This window comes from Salmo salar, chromosome ssa19, assembly GCF_905237065.1.
Source record: "Salmo salar chromosome ssa19, Ssal_v3.1, whole genome shotgun sequence".
Classification (NCBI taxonomy): Eukaryota; Metazoa; Chordata; class Actinopteri; order Salmoniformes; family Salmonidae; genus Salmo; species Salmo salar.
Window position 1 is genome coordinate 25219370 of NC_059460.1, and position 27388 is coordinate 25246757.

The 27388-nt window shown below is 42.1% G+C and overlaps 1 protein-coding gene across 2 annotated transcripts in view; it reads left to right on the forward strand.

Annotated features, from left to right (window-relative positions):
- Positions 1-27388, forward strand: part of fars2 (phenylalanyl-tRNA synthetase 2, mitochondrial) — a 150588-nt gene that overhangs the window by 107451 nt on the left and 15749 nt on the right. The window contains exon 8 of one of the 2 annotated variants that reach the window (XM_045702156.1): positions 20787-20882. The exons of the other annotated variant lie outside the window; for it this stretch is intronic. Coding sequence (XP_045558112.1) covers positions 20787-20882 — 96 coding nt within the window. The remainder of the gene's footprint in view (positions 1-20786; positions 20883-27388) is intronic. 2 annotated transcript variants of the gene reach the window in all.

Here is a 27388-nt window from a genome sequence, read left to right on the forward strand (position 1 = left end):
CAGCTTGCTATCAATTCCCAAGTTTATCAAGACATTTTGCAGTAGAATGTAAGGCTATCTATCCACCATTTGAAGCTCAAGAGAAGTTGGGTGATGCAACAGGACAACGACCCAAAACACAGAAGTAAATCAACAATGGCTTCAACAGAAGAAAATACGCATTCTGGAGTGGCCCAGTCAGAGTCCGGAACCCGATTGGGATGCTGTGGCATGACCTCGAGCGGTTCACACCAGCCATCCCAAGAATATTTCTGAACTGAAACAGTTTTGTATAGAGGAATGGTCCAAAATTCCTCCTGACCGTTGTGCAGGTTTGATCCAGAACTACAGAAAATGTTTGGTTGAGGTTATTGCTGCCAAAGTAGGGTCAACCAGTTATTAAATCCAAGGGTTCACATACTTTTTCCACCCTGCACTGTGAACGTTTACACAGTGTGATCAATAAAGACATGAAAACGTATAATTGTTTGTGCGTTATTTGTTTAAGCAGACTGTTTGTCTATTGTTGTGACCTAGATGAAGATCACATAAAATCTGATGACCAATTTGTGCAGAAATCCAGGTAATTCAAAAGGGTTCACATATACTTTTTCTTGCCACTGTATAAACATACACAATGTAATAATTTATGTCAAAGTGTGTAAAATATTTAGGCTCAAAACACTGCTACTGTGTGACGTTATGGGAAACGACAAATTTTTGTTTGCAATGCATCAGCTGTGAAATCTCGTGAAAAATATCCACATGTGAAACTTTGTGATTTTCACATGCAAAATTGTGTCTTTTTTCTGTTAAGGGCCTTGTCTTGGGATATTCTAATCAAGTGAGAGACTTTGTCATTTCTTCAAACAATCATCTTTATTCAATATCGATTAATTATTGCAATAATGAGGCTGGTTGACCCCACATAATATTAGTTAAATATTAATTGTTAACCATTAATATCAAAAATCAGGTAAATACGTACTTTTTCTCGCAGCCTTTAAATGTCACATCCCTGCAGAAGCTCCTCCAGGTGATGCACAGAACCCGGCATTCAAACAAACCATTCCATCTTTCTCAAGATTTCGATGTGGCGAAATATAAGTTGGATTGGCGGAAATGTCACTACAAAGTGGAATCCTCAGCTCAAAGTCGAGAATTCCGTTTGAATGCCTTTGCGTCGTACTGTAGTCACACTGATACGTTTTACTGGCCTGCAGTAGTATTCCTCGGACGTGGCGCTACAAATCAAAGTTGATAGGCACTATAATGCAACACAAATCTGCATTTATTGGTCCGTAACGCTGTCAGATGTAATCGGGACGGATTCATTTGTAAAGTCAACTGTGCTGTCAATCAAGCAGCTTGGACAGAAAGTCAACGGCATGCGGGCGAGCGGGGAGGGAGGTGGGAAAGTTGTAACACTGAGCCCCGCGTCGATGATGTTGCGCTGCAGCAGAGGCTGTGTTACAACCTCTCAGAGAAGGCAGTAACCAGAATTATCTAAGTTAGTGAGTGGCACCGTCAGTTGGTAACATTGTATTAACATGTAGTTACATAGAAACATCTTTGTAGTGACATGGCAATATAGTTTATCCGCTTAACTGTATTACCATGTCACTACAAAGGTGTTACTATGTAACTAGCAGTATATGTTAAAACTCTACAACCTTATGAATGGGCAAGTTCCATTGATACCCCCCTTGCTGGTTTATATTTTCGAGAAGAGGCTGTTGTCTGGTCCCTGTGTATGTACTCTACAAAACCACCACAACACACTGCTTGTTGTAAACTATAGATAAGCAAGGTATTTTTTTAAAGCCACTGTCATAAAATGGCACCAGAATGCCCAATATAATTTGAAAAGCTTCTGCTGAATGTATAGTATATAGCAGTATAATACAGTACGTATTAATATACTAGTATAGTACAGTACATGCTAGTGTATATAGTAGTATAGTGTATATAGTAGACCAGCCTTGTGTCCTCGGAGGAAAACGTTAACACTGTCAGACCTGAAGCCCATCTCACCTCCACCACACCTGGCCTGACCCCTCAGTCTGTCCCTCACAAGGCCCACGCATCTCCCCTCTCAGCTTAGGCAGAATAGGGAGCACCCGGCCGCCATCTTTTGGATCAAATTAAGAATTTACTGCTGGCACGTGCAGGAAGAAAGAAACAGATGGGGAGAGGGGGAGGAAGGTGAGATATGTAGACAACAGGAACATGGAGGAAGTGTGTGTGTGTGTGTGTGTGTGTGTGTGTGTGTGTGTGTGTGTGTGTGTGTGTGTGTGTGTGTGTGTGTGTGTGTGTGTGTGTGTGTGTGTGTGTGTGTGTGTGTGTGTGTGTGTGTGTGTGTGTGTGTGTGTGTAAGAGAGAGAGGAGTGCCATGCAGAGTGTTGTGTCCCAGGATCAGTGAAACGTTTAGAGATAAATGGAGAGAGAGAGAGAGGTGTGTGTGTGCATTTGACAAATGGTCGTCTTCGGCAGTGGGTTGCTGAAGAGAGCCAGACTTGTTAAAAATCAGCCTTCTTTGTTGGAAACCTCCCGGGATCTTTCCAGAAGGCGAAGCAGCAGGCTAATGCCGAGCACTGCCCCCGAGCCAGAGTAGAGGAGGGAGAGAGCGAGAAAGACAGAGACCAGGGAGGAAGATAGAGAGACGGGGGGTGGGGGTTGTGTGTGCTAGAGAGAGAGAAGGAACTGGTAGAGAGAGGGAAAATTCCAGGGTGGGAGAGAGAAGGGGATAACAGAGTGAGGTAGATGTTTGGCAGGGAGAGGGGGGTATCCTGGGAGTGACAGTATAGAGTGATAGGAGGGAGCTGGCAGAGGGAGAGAGACAAGGGAAGAAGAGAGAGTGGACTGAGTTTATTGGAGCTACTGCAGGAAACGCCTTTGAATAATGTATCGTTGTTTAATATGCACACTTCAGTACGGTACAGTGCATTACCCTATATCACACATGATTTGTCACTCAAATTTAAGATGTTAGAAAATAATATGCATATAGAATGCATATTACAGTCCTATTGCGGATGGTATAGTATTTGCCAAAACACATGCTGTAACAATGTGTATTATCCAGGTAGTACCAGGTAGATTGGGTGAAAAAAGATATGTAAAAGGGAAATTACATTTGCCATCAAATGATCTGTCAGGTATAACATTTAATTTACAATACATTACATTTATCTGATTTTAGAAATCTGAAATCATTTTAGGCGGATCCATATGAAATGAATGTTCCATACTTTAAAATCATTAAAAGAAAAGAAGACAATCCCTGTCTCCATTCTCTTCTGTACATAATAGAATCCCTTCGTCTTTATGATATCCCATTTTTACACAGTATTCCAAGTTATTAGGTCTTTTTTAGCCCACAGCATTAGCGCACAGTGCACCGTATTCCTCAGTTTGCTAACAAGCAGGGCTTTATGGCATTAGCCGGCTGAAGTGAGAATAATGGGAGCTCGGCCAGATTTATGCTGTAGGTGCTGCCAAGCAGCCTGGAGCTGCTGGGTAATCTGGGTGTAATTGAGAGTGGGGGTAACGGGGGAAGAGCCCCTCAGGCTGACAGGTCTGCCACAATGCACTGCACTGTTTTGGTGCCATGCAGGCTTTTCCAGTATAGTGTTGTTTTTTATTTATTTATTTCACCTTTATTTAACCAGGTAGGCTAGTTGAGAACAAGTTCTCATTTGCAACTGCGACCTGGCCAAGATAAAGCATAGCAATTCGACACATACAACAACACAGAGTCACACATGGAATAAACAAAACATACAGTCAATAATACAGTAGAACAAAAGAAAACTAAAAGTCTATACACAGTGAGTGCAAATGAGGTAAGTTAAGGCAATAAATAGGCCATGGTGGCGAAGTAATTACAATACAGCAATTAAACACTGGAATGGTAGATGTGCAAGTAGAGATACTGGGGTGCAAAGGAGCAAGATAAATACAGTATGGGGATGCGGTAGGTAGATAGATGGGCTGTTTACAGATGGCCTATGTACAGGTGCAGTGATCTGTGAGCTGCTCTGACAGCTGGTGATTAAAGCTAGTGAGGGAGATATGAGTCTCCAGCTTCAGAGATTTTTGCAGTTCGTTCCAGTCATTGGCAGCAGAGAACAGGAAGGAAATATGACCAAAGGAGGAATTGGCTTTGGGGGTGACCAGTGAGATATACCTGCTGGAGCGCGTGCTACGAGTGGGTGCTGCTATGGTGACCAGTGAGCTGAGATAAGGCGGGGCTTTACCTCGCAGACACTTGTAGATAACCTGTAGCCAGTGAGTTTGGCGACGAGTATGAAGCGAGGGCCAACCAACGAGAGCGTACAGGTCGCAGTGGTGGGTAGTGTATGGGGCTTTGGTGACAAAACGGATGGCACTGTGATAGACTGCATCCAGTTTGTTGAGTAGAGTGTTGGAGGCTATTTTATAGATGACATCACCGAAGTCGAGGATCGGTAGGATGGTCAGTTTTACTTTGTGCCTCCTGACATACAGTAGGTGAGCCTACAGTTGCAATACAGTGTAATAGTGACCCTTTGACAGATGGAGGGAAAGAGGCGGTGCACTGTAAATCCTCATAGTAGGTTTTCTCTCTACAGGCATGCTATTCTATGTTCAGTTTGATATGTGTGGCAGGGTGCCATTTAGTCAGCATAACCAATAAACCAGTTCATCTGCTATGGTTCTTGCCCTTGTTTGGTTAAGTTAAGACTGGTTTAATTTCCTCTGGCGGTGCACAGGCATCCTCAGTTAATCGCTGCAGACACAGGTGAGCTTTTTCCCAGCAGACAGCTTCAAGTTGATTTTCAACAGTAAGCACCATTCTGTCAGGGTGAGAGGCTTCAAATGGAGCTGTCAATTTGGAGAAAGAAAGAGAGAGACAGGGAAGGAGAGCAAGAGAGGGATTGGGGGAGAGAGAAAGGGAACTTGGAAAGAGAGAAGTCTGGAGTTTCAGCCTGTCATAACCGCTGTTCGTCAACGTTACAACTAAGCAGTGTTGATTAGGAGCGTCCGACCCATTGGTTGAGCGACACCGCTCCACTCAAGCTGGCAGAGTCCCGGCCGTCTTTGACTAAGAGCAGACGGTCGGACAGTTCTCCGAGATCCTTTAGACGACCGACACTCATCAATTATTGCTGCCTCTACACTGTCCCCTCTTATTATTTCATCAAGATATTGACCAATTCATCACATTCATCCCCCCCACAAGCCCCCGAGCTGTCATAAAGAATACAGACAAGAAATCTCTGTCAACAGCCTCAGGGACAGATGTCAGCCGTTTTGAAAGATGTCATTTGTTTGGAAAGTCATGCGTACCGCGGAACGCCCTCCTCCTCCTAACACAGCGAGGCAGGTGCTTCTTGTCCTTGATCCAGCATTTATGAATCATCCCATTCCCATCGCCAACAGTTCATGTAAAGTTGTTTTTATGATGAAGACCACAGTTGGACAAGAGCCCCCTTGAAATGCTTGCGGGTGAATCACTGCTCTTGGTGCCAAGTCGCAGTCTTTAGTAGTGGATCCCTGAGAGTTTAGCCGGGGCGATTTATCCCTTGGTGAAGTACTGTGCCATCTGATGAAAACCGGTGCTTCTCCATGTAGCATGCCAAAGTGCTTGTTAGCCACAAGTCCTCGCTTTTGCTCTCTCGCTGGCCAAGAGTTGCCGCCACTCTCCTGGCTTACACACTTAACGAAAGAGGGAAATGATTTGTTTTCCAGCCACATGGGCCAATGAAATGGCAGTGCCAGGCTTAAAAATATGACTATTGACTAGGCATGTTGCCCAATAAAAAAAAAACACTTTGGATTTCTAGTGGAACTCCCCATGAAAGGAACAATGAACACAGCAGGACTGTGAGATGGTTCCAAGACATGGGCAGGCAAAATAATAGGGAATGGTATAGGGAAACTGACTTGGGGACCGACAACTGAATGAACAAAATCTGACAGAGAAAAATCTGAAAGTAATCTTAGTCCCAGACAGGGGTACTATTTGTTTACCTTGATTGAAGCCTGAATCTATATGATTGCATACATTTGGGTTATTGTCTATACACAGTTAGCAGGTACCCCCCCAATGATTTTTTAAAATTTGTATATCAAGTGCCTTACACACAGGAAATCGAGCGCAAACCTTGACAAATAGCACGGAAATCAAATCAATGGTTGACACAGACGCAAAAGAGATTCACATCTGCATTGCTTGCTGTTTGGGGTTTTAGGCTGGGTTTCTGTATAAGCTGAACATCTGCTGATGTAAAAAGGGCTTTATAAATACGTTTGATTTGATTCACTGGGTTAGCGGCACAATCCAAGGGAGGTATCGACAGAATTCTTCCATAATTCTAGTGTTTGCTAATTAGCAGAAGATGCGGTTGGGTGATGTGTACGGGGAGTAAATGGGGCCTCTGTAATTAGTTTTGGGCCCTGGAAGAAGATAAATGGGAGCAATCTACAGCCACCACCCGCCACATTTTACTCTAAAGGCATTTCTTCCTCCATTCCTTTAGACTTTTATCCTATCGGCCATTATCCTCGTCCCAGTGAAATAACTCAGCGAGGGAAGCACTTATATTAGGTAGCGTTTCAAAAACACGCCAATTGATTCGGTTGTCTGCTGAGCAAAGGGACACCTTTTATTTTTCATGACTCATTCAACAAAGTTATTCCTTACTACACAAGGGCTTCTCGCTTAGCTTGCTTCTAAGAAATGAAGTGGGGCCTTGTTTTGATGTGTCACGGTGGAGAACTTCAATCAGGTCAGGAGAGAGGGAGGGGGAGAGGGCCAGAGTCTACTGGATCAATGCAGTAATTAGAGCAGTGGCAAGGCAGGCAAGCGAGAGGCCAGGCTGGAATATCTCTTTCCCTCTCCCCTGAGGGATCATGGAATGATCTTTTGAAATGCAGGACTTGTGTATGTATTTGTGACTTTGTGTATTGATATCTTTGGTTTATCATCAACCACAAGGATCTTAGTGAGTTTGAGAAGCTGTATTGAAATGGAAAACCAAAAAGTGTTGCATTTGGCCCCATCTTTCTGGGGTTGCAGGTAACCAATTGAACATTGGGTTTAGCAGCAACCGAGAGCACGTGAGCGGCGGTTTGAAACCTCCACGTTAGTGCTCATGGGTTGCTAGTCAACAAGAGTAATGACATCTACAGGTCAGTCTTCCTGGTTGAATTTGGCACTTGCTGTTTCAGTGCTAGCCAGTGGCTGGTCGTCTAGGAGGCGTATGTAGCCAGCAGAAGGTCAAGTTAAATGTCACTCTTTACTCTGCTCTTATAAACAGAGGGCTATGGGGGCCGCCTCGCCCTCTCCACATCAGAGCAAACAAAACCGACTGCGGGATAACCCTGCTTAGCACACACACACACACACACACACACACACACACACACACACACACACACACACACACACACCCACATCATTACAAACAACACTCCCAGGCGTGTGCACAAACACACACACACACACACACACACACACACACACACACACACACACACACACACACACACACACACACACACACACATACACAGTTCCACAGCTGTCCCCCTCGACCTTACAGCCTCTGAAGACAGTGAGCTGAATAAACCCATCACTGTCCACTGCCTTGTAAAGCAGTCTACTGTCCAGAGGCCAAAGATCACTTCATGAGTGACAGTTATATAGCAGAAGAGGAGAAGAGAAAGAGGGAGAGGGGTGGGGAAGGGAAGAGAGGAGAGGAGGGGAAAAAAGCGACAGGCGTAGGGAGGAGGAGAGGACAGGTGAGACGAGGAGGGGAGCAGGGAGGAGAGGACAGGAAGGGAGCACAGTCGAGTGGAGAGGAAAGGGGGAGAGCACAAGGTAATTACTCCATTACATGAAAGAGACCTATGTCTATGCCAGTTCAATGGGTAATTACTTCATTACATGAAAGAGACCTATGTCTATGCCAGTTCAATTACAGAGTGGGAGACAGAGGTGGTTAGAGAGAACTCTATAAGAAACTCAAAGGTCACAGCTAATGTGTGGGAGAAGAGGAATAAATGGAGGAGAGGATGATGGACAGGAAGAGGAGATTAATTCATACACTTTGTCCCCACACACACCACACATACTTTCTTCCCACATACAAACGTGTTTCCAATAAAGATGGAGCAGAATAAACCAAATATCAGAAGAGGTGAAAGATAGTAAGAACCGGAGGTGTATAGCAGTGTTTTCCACAAGTAGCCAGTCTAATAGAAAAAGTAGCCATCCAGGCACCCCAGGGTTCGACATTTTTTGCTGAAAGAGCTTTATTTTGGTGGCGTCTGGTACATTCTAATGCCTTGATCCCATCTGAAATACACAGCAAATGATGAATTATTTCCCTCCCAGATTGGAAAAATGTGTTGTGGTATTGTGTAGAAAGACATTAAATTACAATTTAAATTACTGAAAATGTATGAATTCAGTGTATTGTTAATTGTTTTGGATTTTGTGTTGATCTAGGCTTATATGATCAGAACTATTTTCTAAGGAAGAGACCATTAAACCTTTTTTTACATTTAACCTGTCTTCTCTTGAGATTAAAGTCTTATTTACAGTTTTACTGTAAGATAAGAATTGCCAGAATGATGTTAGTTCTTAAAATTATATATTTTATTAAACCTGAAAAAATAAGTAAATAGCCTACATTATCTAGAAATTCGTTTTTTCTTCTTCAGGTTTCTGTTTTTCAAATAGAACATCAACTTTAGTTGTTTTTCTAAGTCAACAACAATGCTTAAATCACATCAGGAGACCACTTTTGAAGTTTGGAATAATTCTGAGAAAAATATATGTTTTTGGTGTATTTGCCCCTAATTCAAGTGTGCATCTACAGTAGCTACAAGCTGTTGTTTAGTGGTGTTTTTTTAGTGCACGTGTGATAAGGGGCTCAACTTTGGTTTTCGAACTGGGGGGACATATCCAGTCGGATAAACACTTCAAACAGCCTACCCGACTGCTAGGAGGTGTCCGCATAGTCCTGAAGCACACCGTTGCCTTGTTTTGTATTACATTCCAATGATAAAACTGGGCCGGACAAAAATGCAATTTCAGAATGTGGGCGGGACATGTCCTCCCCGTCCCCAGTGAAAGTTGCACCCCTGCATGTGATCATAGCTGCAGGAAGTAGTTTGGGGGTCGGGGTACACTGGGGTCGGGTGGAAAAAAAGGTTTTGCCCGCTCTGCAGAAGGCTATTGCTTTGCTAATATAGGACTATTAAAGGCCCAGTGCACTACTTCTGTGAATATCTTTTTTAATGTATATATACAGTACCAGTCAAAGTTTGGAAATACCTACTCATTCAAGGTTTTTTTTATTTATTTATTTTTATTATTTTTTACTCTTTTCTACATTGTAGAATAATAGTGAAGTCATCAAAACTATGAAATAACACATATGGAATCATGTAGTAAACAAAAAAGTGTTCAACAAATCTAAATATATTTTAGATTTCTCAAAGTAGCCACCCTTTGCCTTGATGACAGCTTTGCACACTCATGGCATTATCTCAACCAGCTTCACCTGGAATGATTTTCCAACAGTCTTGAAGGAGTTCCCACATATGCTGAGCACATGTTGGCTGCTTTTCCTTCACTCTGTGGTCCAACTCATTCCAAACCATCTCAATTGGGTTGAGGTCGGGTGATTGTGGAGGCCAGGTCATCTGATGCAGCACTCATCACTCTCCTCCTTGGTCAAATAGGTCTTATACAACCTGGAGGTGTGTTGGGTCATTGTCCTGTTGAAAAACAAATGATAGTCCCGCTAAGCACAAACCAGATGGGATGGCGTATCGCTGCAAGATCCCACGGTAGCCCTGCTGGTTAAGTGTGCCTTGAATTCTAAATAAATCACTGACAGTGTCACCAGCAAAGCACCCCCACACATCACACTTCCTCCTCCATGCTTCGCAGTGGGAACTACACATGCGGAGATCATCCGTTTACCTACTCTGCTTCTCACAAAGACACGGCGGTTGGAACCAAAAATGTCAAATTTGGACTCATCAGACCAAAGGACAATTTTCCATAGGTCTAATGTCCATTGCTTGTGATTCTCTACTTATTATTGGTGTCCTTTAGTAGTGTTTTTTGGGATCTTCCTTTCCTGTGGCAGTCCTCATGAGAGCCAGTTTCATCATAGCGCTTGATGGTTTATGCGACTGCACTTGAAGAAAGTTCTTGACATTTTTTAGATTGACTGACCTTTATGTTTTAAGGTAATGATGGACTGTCCTTTCTCTTTGCTCATTTGAGCTGTTCTTGCCATAATATGGGTGTGGTATTTTACCAAATAGGGTTATCTTCTGTATACCACCCCTACCTTGCCTCTTCACATTTTGCAGGAAATTCTAATCACTGATACATTCTGTTCTTGTTTCATGATGAACTTGGGCATATGAATACATTTTCAATATACTTAATGCCTAGATTCCATGAGTGCCCTATAATATTTGGACCCGAATGAGGCTCTCCACTACCTACAGTATTTTTCCTGCAATGATGATTCTTCATCGAATGTTTTCATAATTTATCTGCAGATAATCGCCAAAAAGCCCCTAAGCCTACCAGTAGCTTATGCAAATTAGGGAGCCAAATGAACAGAGTCACTTTTATTATAAACAAGAATATAATATGTTTCTAAACCCTATCTACATTCATGTGGATGCTACCATGATTACGGATCATTCTGAATAAACTGTGAGTAATGATGAGTGAGAAAGTTAGAGGCATAAGTATACCTCCCCTGTTATTGTAATGGTGAGAGGTTAGCATGTCTCGGGTATGATATTTGTGCGTCTTTAACTTCATCACTTATCATTATTCACGATTAATTCAGGATTATCTGTAATGAAGGTAGTATCCACATTAATGTAGAAGTCTTTAGAATCATTTTCTATTCTTATTTACAATAAAAGTGACTCCAGGGGCCTCCCGAGTGGCGCAGCGGTCTAAGGCACTGTATCGCAGTGCTTGAGACGTCACTACAGACCCGGGTTGGACCGGGAGACCCATGAGGCGTCGCACAATTGGCCCAGCCAGGATGTCCTTGTCCCATCGAGCTCTAGCTACTCCTTGTGGCGGGCCGGACGCATGCACGCTGACACGGTCGCCAGTTGTACAGTGCTTCCTCCGACACATTTGTGCGGCTGGCTTCCGAGTTAAGCGAGCAGTGTGGCTTAGCAGGGTCGTGTTTCGGAGGACGGATGGCTCTTGACTGTCACCTCTCCCAAGACTGTACGGGAGTTGCAGCGAATGGACAAGACTGTAACTACCAATTGGATATCATGAAATTGGAGAGAAAAAAAAGGGGGTAAAAAAATGTAATAAATAATTATGTGACTGCAAAATGACACTACATTATTTGCCATTCATTTCTATTGGGCACAAAATAATCTGAAACACAACCAAAACAAACAGCAAATGCATCCAACAAGTTTGTAGAGTCACCAGCTTTATGTAATCATTGCGTGCTAAGAATATGGGACCAAATACTTGACCTTTTGACTACTTTAATACAGATATAAGTGAATTTGTCCCACTTTTGGTTATGTACACAAAGTGCTTTAATTTCTAAACGGTTCACCCGGGATGGAATAAAATACCCTCAAATGGAAGCTGGCAGTCTGTACTTTAACCTCGTAGTCATTGTATCATTTGAAATCCAAAGTGCTAGAGTACAGAGCCAAAACAACAACAAATGTGTTACTGACCCAATAGTTTTCTTATGTCCAAAAGAAGCCCATAGAAACGCATTAGGCTTATTTTGGACAGATTTTGGCGAGTAAAACCTTTCGTCTCGCTTCGCCTCTTCCTCTCTGCTGCATTTCCCTGTCATCACTCGCTTTGTGACTGACCGGCGCCTATCCTATCACTAGATCGTTAGAAGATGCATACTATTGTTCATTCTAGTAGGAGAGGGCTCGATGAACTAGCAAATTTAAACTTTAAAATGAAAAGTTCCCTATAAAGTGGAAAATGAGCTGGCTGAAAATGAGTCTAACCAGCTGATTAGACGGAGACAGACAGAAAGGAGATTAAAGTTACAGAAACGGGTCGGGATGAGTTCACAACATCATTTAGGCTTGCTGACACTACATTGACTTTTTCAGCTTTGTTATTTTCTTGTAACCCTCGTCTTTCGCTCAGGGGGGCAATGGAGGGAGGTGTGTGTGTGTGTGCGTGCGTGCATGCGTTTGTTGGGGGATACCTCACTGACAGATTGATTGCACAGTGATTTGGGCTTTTCTCTCACTCAATCACTCGATGACAGGGGTGCATTGTCTCGTGCCTGTTATCATTTAGCGGTCTCTGGCTTTCATTAAGAAGGATTTTGATTGATTATGGAGAATTGTTTGTAAGCTAGATCTGGACGGAGAAAGCAATTTGCAAAGGAAAACATGGGTGCACACCTGATTGTTCTCAGCCCCCAAATAAAACAAGCGAGTAATACACGCAGGAAATGCAAATTCCCGTTATAGGATCTTTTTGTGATACACCACACTGGAGCAAACTTTCATTGTAATTGAAAAAGGCAATTTCCTATTCAAATGTGAATTCTCAATAGTGTTTGGCAGAGTTCTATTTATTTCCCCTGAAGGCAGCCAATGGAAAAACATGCCAGCAACACAATAGACCCAACTCTTTTTAAGGGATAGTTAATGTATATTGTTTTAGCTTTAATTGTTTTTAACCAGTAACAAGCTAACAAACGTAAAAGTCGTTTGAATGAAACAACACCCTAGGTCGGAAATGAGCTCTAACTTCAAAAAGTGAACAATCCATTTAATACACAACCAAAATCAGTACTTTCACTTGATACAGTTGTGCTGCCTGTTGCCCATGGGGCCCCTGTACTTTTTTAGATAATGTTATCTGCTATTATAACACTTTCTATGAAGTACATTTAGATAACTAATTTATAGTACATCCCATCTTTTTAGAACAGCCCATGGCTTCTTCTGTTGGCCTTCGTCAGTACATACAGGTAGCAGAGGATTATAAAACTTGTTGTGAGCATGCAATACAGTTTATGGCTCCTCATAACAGCTCATAGCCCCTCTGGGTGCAAACATCCCCGGCTCAGTCAGCTAACCGAGACGCCAGTGCCACTGAGCCACAGGGGTGTGTGTGTGTGTAAATAGGAACCACTACTGCGGATCCACCCGCCTCCAAGCCCCATAACTCTCCGTAAGCTAGCAGTACAACTGCTGACACTGTCTTAAATGTTTTGTTGTGTAGCTTTCACTGTAAGCTGATCTATATTGTTTTGTGAAGCAGTGGCTAAGGAGTATGGAGATAATAGAAATAGTAATATCTCAATGATGGATATTGGACCACGACTCCCTTATCAATGGAGATGTCGGTTTGAGGCTCGGGAGAGGCAGGCAACGGAAACCAATTGCTTTGTCCTACCAAATAGCACGTAATGGATTTGTGTGGAGGCTTGAGTGCAGGATACATGCAACAAGAACAAAAAAACTAAGCCCCACTTTGGTATCTGCTTTTTGTTTCCTTCTCCGAACCTGCTGCTTCTCAGTTCCAGGACCCAAGTCCTTTTAGCACAAATCTATTTTTGAATAGGCGCTCTAATGCACAATGTGTATTAACTTAACCCAGCATTAAAGCTATTGATTACCTCCTCCCAAGTAGCCATCCACAGCATAATATGCTCAAATTACCCGGGCGCTCGCGGAAGAAGCGTTTGAATTAATTTCATTGTGGAGAGAGAGGTGTGGCCGTGGACTTATAACCATGTGGACATAAGCGGGAAGACGATACCCTTTCCATTTTACAGTAACGATGAGGCCGTCTTTGTGGCAATAAGGTTGCTTGCAGCAATGGGGCTGATGGTAAAGAGGGGACGCACCCCTCTTAAGCCTCCCTTAGCTCTTCTACCACACCCTCTCTGTAAACCCTACCACACCCTCTCTGTAAACCCTATCGACCACCTCCCTGCCCCCCAGATTCCTCTTATAATTAGAGAGAGATGCCTCACTCCAGGGCATATGATGACGAGCAAGGAGGATAGCTTGTTAGTTTGCTTCTAATTGCATTTGCAGAATGTTTGTCAGAGTTAAGTGATTATAAAGGCTGGAACCTTTGACACACCATGCTTGTCTGTTGGTTTACTGTAATGGACTTTTCCTCGGTCTTCTGCAATACAAGTGGTGATGGATAAGTGTTGTACAAGCGGCTTTGATATTTGGGGAACATTGGCCTGCTAAGGGGCATTGTAGGGTATAAGGCACCTGTTGTACTAGTATTTCAGATCTGCTGACATTTTCAGTCACTGCTTAGTTTCTAAGCAAGGATGCTAGCCAGGTACTATCCTACCACATTTAACCTGCAGAGAGTTTGAAAAAGGTTCTGTTCTAACAAAAGTATAACCTCTATGTCCACTGCCATTTCTAGAAAATGAATATCACAGAACAATTATTACAGAATGTTTAGCTTGTAATCGTATTATTCTGCCTACCTCAATGTCAACCAGAGGTGAAACACCAACACATGTGAACATTTTATCCACTTGTGAGCAGTGTCATGGCTTGAATTATCATTGGGCAATTAATCAGCTAGGAGAACTGGAACTAGCCTATCGTTTCATTACAAATTGAACCGAAATCCTAACAGATCAGCAACTCAGCACTCTCGTGTGAATTTCCTCCTCAAAACTTGATCTAAGACTTTCTAATCTGATAATGCCCCCTCTCCCCCAGATGATCCTCTTCCCAGTACACTGTAAGTACATGCTTGTGTCGCTATTACAGAGGGACAGTCATTCTTATCCTTAGTCATCCTTATTTGTTATGCTGTACGCAACCTCACTTAGAATGTCAGACTGCAATGCTGTGACGCACTGTGACACTATTACCATGTCAATGATGCGTGTGCAGTCTGTGCACTGACACACACAGTACTTTACAAAGCCAAGTCCCGATTTAGCACACTCAAGTTTGAAACTGGAGCCCAAACCAAGCTTGATCCATCCAGCCAACTATTTGCCCAAAGAGGAAAGCTTCCACCGAGGGATGTAAAGTCAGCCACGCTAAGCCATGTAACATTTGTAAATGTAATATTTAATATTACGTTTGCAAACCAGGAAGACTGCAAACCAGATTGAAAGTCTTAAAGGGATATCTGAGTGAGACGGATGAAGTTTTGCGTCTGCCATGTAAATGTGAAGACTTGATTGATGGTTCATCTTGCCATAACATGATAGATTACAGCTGAGGAGTTTAGTTGACCCTTGGCTCTCCATGAGAGTAGGCCTGTGTTTAGCATGTCACAAGACATTACCAATAGTGGACTAATTTATGGTAAAAGTCATTGGCGCACTCAAAATTACAGTCAGATGTAGAATGCTTCTTTATGCTTCTGTGGCCGCCAGTACCAGGCCTTATCCACGGCCTCGGAGACTGTTAAACGTTTCAGACCGTGCAGTCCCGGCACCCCATGCTGTCTCCCCCAGGGCACTAGGTAGTGGAAAGTGCAGCATAAATGTGCTACTCTGGCTCACTAATTAGTAACAGCTTGGGTTTCTGGACTTCTGCATTGGCAAGAGGCCACGTACAGGCTGGGTAGATACCTGGCTTAAGGCATATCTCTGTATGCAGTGCTACTGTATTAGCCATTTTGTATTTTGAAGCTTCCTCATCAGCCAGTATTTAGATATTGATCATCTCTGGCCAAGTGGTACTGTAGGAAATGAACACCGGTTCAATTTACATTCGACATGATGGCTGTCTTTTTCCCCCACTTCTTCCTAAATTCTTATTTTTTTTAAGACTTAACCTGTACTGGTAACTAGCATGATGACTCGTGTTACATGCTTTACAGCTTGTGTGAGTATCTCTACTCTTGTATGAGTAGTTGTATGTCTCATCGTAAACAAATACGTGTATGTCTGCGTCACTGCCGCAAACACACAGACTGGTTTTACTGAGAGTATGTACACTGTCCTCTGCTTGTTTGTGCTGTAGGCACCACTTTCATTTCCTGGAAACGTATGGCCCTGTGAGCTTTTAAGTAGGGTTGAATGGCGGGAACCCGGTTACCGAGGTTTACCGAGATTTACTGTCCAAAACCACTCCCTTTTCCCAGGATAAATAACTGTGAGAAACCGGTAAATTATAATAAATGATTTATATGAGAGCAGCATGGCGTGAAATTGAACTGTTTAAATGATTTGCAATGTCTAAATATGGCTTCTCTACGGCCTCTGCATGACGAATCAACGCACAGGGTGGGGACAGATAGCCCATCTCAGTATGGAGTTCAGTTCACAATGCATGTAGACCTATCATCTCATGGTAACTTTTTTTGTGACAGATAGGCCTACATTTTCTGCAGCATATCCTATGCTACAGTAATATAAAGACCCAAATGTGTGTCTAATTTACCCATCTCCATCTGGCATTCGAGGGTCACCTTGTGTTTTAATTGTAAAGATTTTTTTAACTTCTTATTTCTGCTGCAGAGTTTTAAAACCGCTTATCAATCAAATATCATTGCTTTAAATCAGTGCACGCACAAGCACTCTCTCGCAGCGAGCACTCTCCCGCAGTCTTTGTCTCGCCATCAACTCCATTCAAATTGCATTCAAAATAGATAATCCTGTTCTAGATTGATATATATATCCCTATTTATAGATGTCCTAGCCTACCTCTTTCAGGTAATACTTTCAATGCAGTATTAGCCTTATATTTAGATAATTAATGATGGGTTACGCATAATGCGCTTCTAAATTATAGCCTCTGTCTCTTGCGCAATACGCAAGCGCATGTGCTCCACTGGCCTCTCCTTAAAAAATGCTCCTTAGCTCTTGGAGTCCCATGCAGGAAAAGCTAGAATAGAATAGCAGTTCTTATACCAATACACTATTCAAAGAGGGACGCTCTTTTTGCTGAATGTTAAATGTTTTACAGCAGCCAATAGAGCTCCAGGGTAGTTTGAAAGAAGAGCAAACACGCGATGGCGGTAGGCTCTAAGTTATTTATTTAGACCCATAACCATTCAATCTTCGTGAAGAGAAGTGAAAGCCTTCTGCATCTAATACTAGTCTTATACCCTCTCTTGGGTAGGGGGCAGTATTTTGAATTTTGGATGAATGAGGTGCCCAATGTAAACTGCCTGTTACACAGGCCCAGAAGCTAGGATATGCATATGTATGGTAGTATTGGAGAGAAAACACTCTAAAGTTTCCAAAATTGTTAAAATAATGTCTGTGAGTACAACAGAACAGATATGGCAGGTGAAAACCTGAGGAAAATCCATCCAGGAAGTGCCATTCTTTTGAATTGAGTGTTTTTCCATTGAAAGCCTATCCACCATATACACTGCTCAAAAAAATTAAGGGAACACTAAAATAACACATCCTAGATCTGAATGAATGAAATAATCTTGTTAAATACTTTTTTCTTTACATAGTTGAATGTGCTGACAACAAAATCACACAAAAATAATCAATGGAAATCCAATTTATCAACCCATGGAGGTCTGGATTTGGAGTCACACTCAAAATTAAAGTGGAAAACCACACTACAGGCTGATCCAACTTTGATATAATGTCCTTAAAACAAGTCAAAATGAGGCTCAGTAGTGTGTGTGGCCTCCACGTGCCTGTATGACCTCCCTACAACGCCTGGGCATGCTCCTGATGAGGTGGTGGATGGTCTCCTGAGGGATCTCCTCCCAGACCTGGACTAAAGCATCCGCCAACTCCTGGACAGTCTGTGGTGCAACGTGGCGTTGGTGGATGGAGCGAGACATGATGTCCCAGATGTGCTCAATTGGATTCAGGTCTGGGGAACGGGCGGGCCAGTCCATAGCATCAATGCCTTCCTCTTGCAGGAACTGCTGACACACTCCAGCCACATGAGGTCTGGCATTGTCTTGCATTAGGAGGAACCCAGGGCCAACCGCACCAGCATATGGTCTCACAAGGGGTCTGAGGATCTCATCTCGGTACCTAATGGCAGTCAGGCTACCTCTGGCGAGCACATGGAGGGCTGTGCGGCCCCCCAAAGAAATGCCACCCCACACCATGACTGACCCACCGCCAAACCGGTCATGCTGGAGGATGTTGCAGGCAGCAGAACGTACTCCACGGCGTCTCCAGACTGTCACGTCTGTCACGTGCTCAGTGTGAACCTGCTTTCATCTGTGAAGAGCACAGGGCACCAGTGGCGAATTTGCCAATCTTGGTGTTCTCTGGCAAATGCCAAACGTCCTGCACGGTGTTAGGCTGTAAGCACAACCCCCACCTGTGGACGTCGGGCCCTCATACCACCCTCATGGAGTCTGTTTCTGACCGTTTGAGCAGACACATGCACATTTGTGGCCTGCTGGAGGTCATTTTGCAGGGCTCTGACAGTGCTCCTCCTGCTCCTCCTTGCACAAAGGCGGAGGTAGCGGTCCTGGGTTGTTGCCCTCCTACGGCCTCCTCCACGTCTCCTGATGTACTGGCCTGTCTCCTGGTAGCGCCTCCATGCTCTGGACACTACGCTGACAGACACAGCAAACCTTCTTGCCACAGCTCGCATTGATGTGCCATCCTGAATGAGCTGCACTACCTGAGCCACTTGTGTGGGTTGTAGACTCCGTCTCATGCTACCACTAGAGTGAAAGCACCGCCAGCATTCAAAAGTGACCAAAACATCAGCCAGGAAGCATAAGAACTGAGAAGTGGTCTGTGGTCACCACCTGCCGAACCACTCCTTTATTGGGGGTGTCTTGCTAATTGCCTATAATTTCCACCTGTTGTCTATTCCATTTGCACAACAGCATGTGAAATTTATTGTCAATCAGTGTTGCTTCCTAAGTGGACAGTTTGACTTCACAGAAGTGTGATTGACTTGGAGTTACATTGTGTTGTTTAAGTGTTCCCTTTATTTTTTTGAGCAGTATATATGGATGGGACCTAGATTGCAGTTCCTATGGCTTCCACTAGATGTCAACAGTTTTTAGACATTGTTTCAGGCTTTTATTCTGAAAAATGAGTAAAAATTACATTTTCTGAGTGGTCGGTCGAATGAACCAGAGCTTTTTGTGTGCGCGACCGGGAGCGCGCCCTCCGTTCTTTTTCCTTTGTATTGAATACGCTATTGTCCAGTTTAAATATTATCGATTTATAAAGACAATAGACAATCTGAGGATGAATAAAAAACATCGTTTGACATTTTTCGGCGAACTTTACCAGTACTATTTGGATCTGTTCGTCTGCCTGTTGTGGCCGCCTTTGAGCCAGTGGATTACTGAACAAAACACGCCAACAAAACTGAGGTTTTTTGATATAAAGAGGGACTTTATCGAACAAAACAAACATTTATTGTGTATAACATGGAGTCTTGTGAGTGCAACCATATAAAGATCATCAAAGGTAAGTGATTAATTGTATCGATATTTCTGACTTTCGTGACTAATCTACTTGGCTGGAAAATGTTTGTATGCTTTTGTAAGCGGGGCTCTGTCCTAAGATAATCGCATGGTATGCTTTCGCCGTAAAGCCTTTTTGAAATCTGATTAACAAGAAGTTCATCTTTAAGCCGATGTATAACACTTGTATATTTTATGAATGTTTATTATGAGTATTTCTGTATTTTGAATTTCGCGCTCTGCAATTTCACCGGATGTTGTCAAGGTGGGATGCTACCGTCCCACCTGCCCATAAGAAATTATTATCCAAGTATGTCATAAGTATGATTTAAGATAAGGACAACTGTTGAAAGTAAGGAAGGAATGAAGCAACAATAGAGAGAGAAAGAGGTAGGCTAATAACATTAGTGAAAATATTATGAAAGGTATGTATGGGTCAAAGACGAGACGTGTAAATTTGGTGTCGGGAGGCCATTCATTTAACTTAAAAAGATAAATATGTATAAATATAATATTAAATCACTCAACTCTTACCCTTCTTTTGACACAGAAATATTTGTGTTGCAAACTATGAAATTAAGGGAGTCATTGAGCTCTAAAGTGTCAATGTCCTTCAGTGGTACTGTCCGGGTTAAAATTCTAATGACAAAAGTGTTTTTAAGATTTAGAAATTCATCCCAAAAATATAAATTAACACCCATGGCATAATTGTGTTAGGGTTTGCAACAATATATAGAATAATGGGCGACATACAGTATCAAAAAATTATTTGACTTGAAACTTGAATAACTTTTGTCCGGACTTTTGCGCTTCATCAATGTCATTCAGTATAACAAAGGTAAAAAGCCATTTTAAAGCATATCACATGATGGTAATCATGTGACAGTGTGTGACATCACAAAGAAGACCCATTGAAGACCCTCTATCAATGTGATGTGGTGAGTAAATCTCTCTGAAATATTTGATGATTTCACCTTTTCACTCTAATAACCATTGTAACAAAAACGGATGTCCTTCAGTACAACACAGAAAACATACTTTTCATGTTATTATTTTATAAAAAGCTATATTAAATATGAAAAGTAAGGATAATCTTTATGGGTCAAGGTCATCACGTTATACAGGTGGCCAAGGAACTGCCTGTTAAATAGGTTTATGTATGAAATCCGTCCTTCAGTATCACGCTTTTGTCCTTCAGCACAACAAAAGTTTCATGTTAAACCACAGTGTCACCCGTTATGCTGAATGACAGTAGCTTTGTTATCCCATGTTTTCACTAGTTTATAACATTTAATCGTGTAATTCATATTTACTTGTTGTATGAATACTGAGTATCATTTTAAACTATTTTATCGCATTTTAAGGTATTTCAAGGCACATTATCTTTATACTGTAGATGCCGTTGTCTAATAAGGAGAGGGCTGCAAGGCACAGACAAGATTAACGCAGATCCAGTTGCTATGAAGGAAAGACTAGCCAGAAGAAAATCAAGGTATTGTTTTCATGGTTTCATGCTACTGTTAGTTATACTAGTTTCTATAATATTACACACACAAACACAATTATGAATTATATTAGTTAATAGCTGCTTCACATTTGGGGCACTTTCTGAAAAATTGAGACTGTACAAGTTTGAATTGAAGTAGTTTGATGGTGATTTTATGTAGCTATTTTGTGTAGGTATCTTGAAATTGCATTTGTGTACCTGCATTGAATAGAAATGTAGCAGTTATAGTAACAATGCATAATTACAACATTAACTATCATGTAATAATAATGTAATAATGTAAGTTAATGTAACAAAGTGTTGCCGCAGGCTCAAACTATAGTAAAGTGATTTTTATTAGCAATGAAATAGTAACAAAACATGTTTGAGAAAGGGAGAGCACGGTGCCATTTCTCATGGGTTTCAAAGAGGTAACGTGAAATTTTTCTGAGAAGTCCCACGGAAAAGATGCACCCGATGGGGTTGGTGGTTCCGTAAAATGTTGTGCAGATGAGTTTGTCAAAAAGGGCGGTGACCTCCAGAGCCCAAAGGAGCTCTACACCATGCTGGAGAAAACGCAGTCAAGCGTAAAGTACTTCTGGATTGCTGAGGATGAGATTAACTGATTTAATGAAGCAGTTCCAAATGAGTTGCCAGCTGTCAAAGGGACCTTAAATATCCACCAGATCATCTCAAATGAACCTGGAAAGGTGTCCCGCTTCTGCTCCCGAGCAGGCATCTCCTGTGAGTGCAATGCTCCAATAGAGGTGGACTTCCAGAACCAAAATTTAGAAACAGAAGACAGCCTGTCCACGACGGTGAAACCACCAGAGGACTTAAAAGGAAAGTTCATAATAGTCAATTACGATTACCAGTCATTTGTCAGCCAAGTTCTGAAGGTTGTGGGAGAGGAGATGGAAATCAGTTGCATGCAACAAGCAGCTGAAAGAAAGAATTCATTTGCATGGCCCCAAGTTAAGGACTTCACATACTACTTCAAGTTGGATGTCCAAGCAGTAATCTCCGAACCAGAGCCGTTTACTACAAAACGAAGAAATTGAAAACTCTGCTACTCTGACTGGGAAAAGTTTACAAAGCTTTATTACTCCAAATTCCAAGTTACACACCAGTTAGGCTACAGAATACTGCATAGGCCTACACAAGAAAACAACATACACAAGCAATCTAAAAAGAAATCCATCTTTGAAAGATATTGAATGATGAGTTCAGTTTGAGAACGTTGATGAGTTCCATTTGATGTTCAGACAATGGATTTGGTTAATATTCTGATGTTCAAAATGTTTTGTTTTGATGTTGGTGGAATTATTTTTTATGCATTTTCTTTCAAATGGCTGAGAAACATATCCACTGTTTCGTGATGAAGCAAAACGACAGTTTTCTTTCACAATGTTTTTGAAATGTTTTTTAGTTAATGCTTTGTTTGAAATGTTCAATGCTGATTTAATCCTATGTGAATTAAATTGTACCTCATGTGTCAGTTTAACTATGTTGCATAGTAAAACCCATGTTCTTTATGTGTGTGGCGTATGGGTCATTTCTCTCTCTTGCTCTAGTATGGAAGCGATCTAAGTTCAGCTATCCTGCACATTTTAAACATCTTATCCTGTTTTTTATAACTTAAAAAATAGCTAAAAGAAAAATACTATTGCTGCTACTAATAATAGTCAATAGGATCATTATTGTTATTGCTGAAGGAGTCACATTTAATCAATCTTTGTGGGCCATAGTGATATGTGTCATTCAGGGTAACAAAATATTGTCATACACTATAACGCCAGCACTTTATTAAAATACAACAACTTTGTTTTATTGACTCAGAGAGAGACAAAAACAAATCTCAAAGGATGAAGTGAAAGATATTTTCATAGATTTTTGCATTTTTTTCAGTGTAAGGCCGGAAGTTTTGTAAAAAAAACTTCAACAAATGTTATGTTGTACCTGTGACACATCAAATATGTGGGATTCAAAATAAAATGTCATTTTTTTCTGGGTAGTTATATTTCTGCCAGTCTAAGCATAGATATATAACTTGTGATTATGAAAAATGGGCATAAATAAAATAAACAGTGTTAGACTGAATGACATTTTGCTAGTGTACATTCATATGAATTACAATAAAAATGATTTATTGGCTTTATTCTTGAATATAACAAATATAAGGGCATAGGTGACACTCCAATGAACATAAAAGTATTTTAGGGATTTGTAATTGCTGTTTTATTCTTTTGCTACTTTGAAAACCTTCTACATCTTTGACCCATTATAGACCCTATTATATTTCCAAATTAAAACCAATTTTGCTAGCCTATACTTGTAACTTTGTAGGCTGCATGTGCTGCACTAGAATCGCATGTTCTCTTCTGCTTCATCATGGTTGGAGCAATGTGCATAATTCCAGTCCATACAATACAGTAATACAGTTCACACTCAAAAATATTAGCCTACTGGAACTAGTTTCATTTATTTATCCAAGAGAGCATATACTGTAGCTAGGGCTACATCTATGGGCTTTTATATTTTTCTGCCATGCTTAATGTACAGTAACCTACTGTATATCATATGTATTGTATAACGAAACAATCATTTGGGCTTTTTTGGGCTTGGGTTCATGGAATGTCGTTAATGCTCATAAAATGTATTTAAAATATGGCTCATCAGGCTCAGGTAGCATCAGGTTAGAGTTTTCATGCTGATCAAAGCTCTAATCAAATCCTGACATTTATACTCTTTATAATGCTTTTGAATGACACTTCTGGGAAATACCGGGTTACCTGGGAGAAAAGTGATTTATTCTTGGGATGGAGCATTTGTAAAATACCGGGAAAATATTCAACCATTATTAGTGAGTCATGCCAGTCTAGCCAAATGAAATGATTGACCCGCTGGGTAATTTGGATACTCAAATTGTGGGCCGGATTGGAAAGCCTCAGTTTGATTGCTCTCTCGTCTGTTTATGCAAAAACCACTGGGGATATCATTGGGTTTACAAGCCCAAAAGCAATCACGGCTCCTCCAACACCCGGACTGTGAAAACCTGACCTCAATAACGGCATAGGGTCCACCCCTGTCTCGGCAATCGGCAATAAATCAATTCTCAAGTCATCGCCCATTGTTCATCTGCTGGAATGCCACAGCCGAATTAAACATTTATGCCGGTGTCTACCGATGCTGCTTGCTGCCACGTCACTGTTGCCTGCATCTTGAGAGCAATACAATGCTTGACAGTCTCACTGACCTGAATGATGGTTGTCAGTAGAGGCCGGGGGACTCTATTTCAGTCTCCATATTGTTGATTCCATTGGGGGAATGGACAGTGAATAGATAGTCGGCCCGCAATCCCATGTTGATTTCATGCATCCGCTCAATCGAAGAAGTGGATTCTTAAAACCAGTGTAAAAAATGCAGAAACTGTCCATGGAAGAAGTTGTGGTGTTTTAAAAAAGAAAGATGAAGGTCAAGTAGAACATTTAACAAACAATTTAGGAGGAAATACGAGTCAGGAATTGGCAGCTATAAAATAAACAGGCATAAATAATTCAGTGAAATAACGGGAATGGGCAGGGTTAATCTCTGGGTAAATCGCTCAGGCTAATGTCAAATGCGTTCACAAACCCAGTGAACTTGGCCTAATGACGCATTATCCCCGCTGGGCTGCTGTTGGGAAGCGATGGGACATTGGCCTTGATGTTGGAACCATAGAAATATAACTAGTAGAAGGCACAAAGCCCCTCTGCAATTTGACCTGGACATTCATGGGTACACTCAATATGGCTGCCAGTTCACCCATCAAATCAAATCAAATGTATTTATATAGCCCTTCTTACATCAGCTGATCTCTCAAAGTGCTGTACAGAAACCCAGCCTAAAACCCCAAACAGCAAGCAATGCAGGTGTAGAAGCACGGTGGCTAGGAAAAACTCCCGAGAAAGGCCAAAACCTAGGAAGAAACCTAGAGAGGAACCAGGCTATGAGGGGTGGCCAGTCCTCTTCTGGCTGTGCCGGGTGGAGATTATAACAGAACATGGCCAAGATGTTCAAATGTTCATAAATGACCAGCATGGTCAAATAATAATAATCACAGTTGTCGAGAGTGCAACAAGTCAGCACCTCAAGAGTAAATGTCAGTTGGCTTTTCATAGCTGATCATTGAGAGTATCTCTACTGCTCCTGCTGTCTCTAGAGAGTTGAAAACAGCAGGTCTGGGACAGGTAGCACGTCCGGTGAACAGGTCAGGGTTTCATAGCCGCAGGCAGAACAGTTGAAACTGGAGCAGCAGCATGGCCAGGTGGACTGGGGACAGCAAGGAGTCATCATGTCAGGTAGTCCTGAGGCATGGTCCTAGGGCTCATGTCCTCCGAGAGAGAGAAAGAGAGAATTAGAGAGAGCATACTTAAATTCACACAGGACACCGGATAAGACAGGAGAAATACTCCAGATATAACAGACTGACCCTAGCCCCCCGACACATAAACTACTGCAGCATAAATACTGGAGGCTGAGACAGGAGGGGTCTGGAGACACTGTGGCCCCATCCGACGATACCCCCGGACAGGGCCAAACAGGAAGGATATAACCCCACCCACTTTGCCAAAGCACAGCCCCCACACCACTAGAGGGATATCTTCAACCACCAACTTACGATCCTGAGACAAGGCCAAGTATAGCCCACAAAGATCTCCGCCACGGCACAACCCAAGGGGGGGCGCCAACCCAGGCAGGAAGACCACGTCAGTGACTCAACCCACTCAAGTGACGCACCCCTCCTAGGGACGGCATGGAAGAACACCAATAAGCCAGTGACTCAGCCCCTGTAATAGGGTTAGAGGCAGAGAATCCCAGTGGAGAGAGGGGAACCGGCCAGGCAGAGACAGCAAGGGCGGTTCGTTGCTCCAGAGCCTTTCCGTTCACCTTCACACTCCTGGGCCAGACTACACTCAATCATAGGACCCATTGAAGAGATGAGTCTTCAGTAAAGACTTAAAGGTTGAGACTGAGTCTGCATCTCTCACATGGGTAGGCAGACTATTCCATAAAAATGGAGTTCTCTTTCTCTTGGAGAAAGCCCTGCCTCCAGCTGTTTGCTTAGAAATTCTAGGGACAATTAGGAGGCCTGCGTCTTGTGACCGTAGCGTACGTGTAGGTATGTACGGCAGGACCAAATCAGAAAGATAGGTAGGAGCAAGTCCATGTAATGCTTTGTAGGTTAGCAGTAAAACCTTGAAATCAGCCCTTGCCTTAACAGGAAGCCAGTGTAGGGAGGCTAACACTGGAGTAATATGATAAAATTTTTGGGTTCTAGTCAGGATTCTAGCAGCCGTATTTAGCACTAACTGAAGTTTATTTTGTGCTTTATCCAGGTAGCCGGAAAGTAGAGCATTGCAGTAGTCCAACCTAGAAGTAACAAAAGCATGGATTAATTTTTCTGCATCATTTGTGGACAGAAAGTTTCTGATTTTTGCAATGTTACGTAGATGGAAAAAAGCTGCCCTTGAAACAGTCTTGATATGTTCTTCAAAAGAGAGATCAGGGTCCAGAGTAACACCGAGGTCCTTCACAGTTTTATTTGAGACGACTGTACAACCATCAAGATTAATTGTCAGATTTAACAGAAGATCTCTTTGTTTCTTAGGACCTAGAACAAGCATCTCTGTTTTGTCTGAGTTTAAAAGTAGAAAGTTTGCAGCCATCCACTTCCTTATGTCTAAAACACAGGCTTCTAGCGAGGGCAATTTTGGGGCTTCACCATGTTTCATTGAAATGTACAGCTGTGTGTCATCCGCATAGCAGTGAAATTTAACATTATGTTTTTGAATGACATCCCCAAGAGGTCAAATATATAGTGAAAACAATAGTGGTCCTAAAACGGAACCTTGAGGAACACTGAAATTTACAGTTGATTTGTCAGAGGACAAACCATTCACAGAGACAAACTGATATCTTTCCGACAGATAAGATCTAAACCAGGCCAGAACTTTTCCGTGTAGACCAATTTGGGTTTCCAATCTCTCCAAAAGAATGTGGTGATCGATGGTATCAAAAGTAGCACTAAGATCTAGGAGCACGAGGACAGATGCAGAGCCTCGGTCTGACATCATTAAAAGGTCATTTACCACCTTCACAAGTGCAGTCTCAGTGCTATGATCGGGTCTAAAACCAGACTGAAGCGTTTCGTATACATTGTTTGTCTTCAGGAAGGCAGTGAGTTGCTACGCATCAGCTTTTTCCAAAAATTTTGAGAGGAATGGAAGATTCGATATAGGCCGATTTAGTTTTTTAAATATTTTCTGGGTCAAGGTTTGGCTTTTTCAAGAGGCTTTATTACTGCCACTTTTAGTGAGTTTGGTACACATCCGCTGGATAGAGAGCCGTTTATTATGTTCAACATAGGAGGGCCAAGCACAGGAAGCAGCTCTTTCAGTAGTTTCGTTGGAGAGCAACTTAAATGGGAGTAACTTAAATGGGAATGTCTGTTCTAGTAATTATACTTCTAT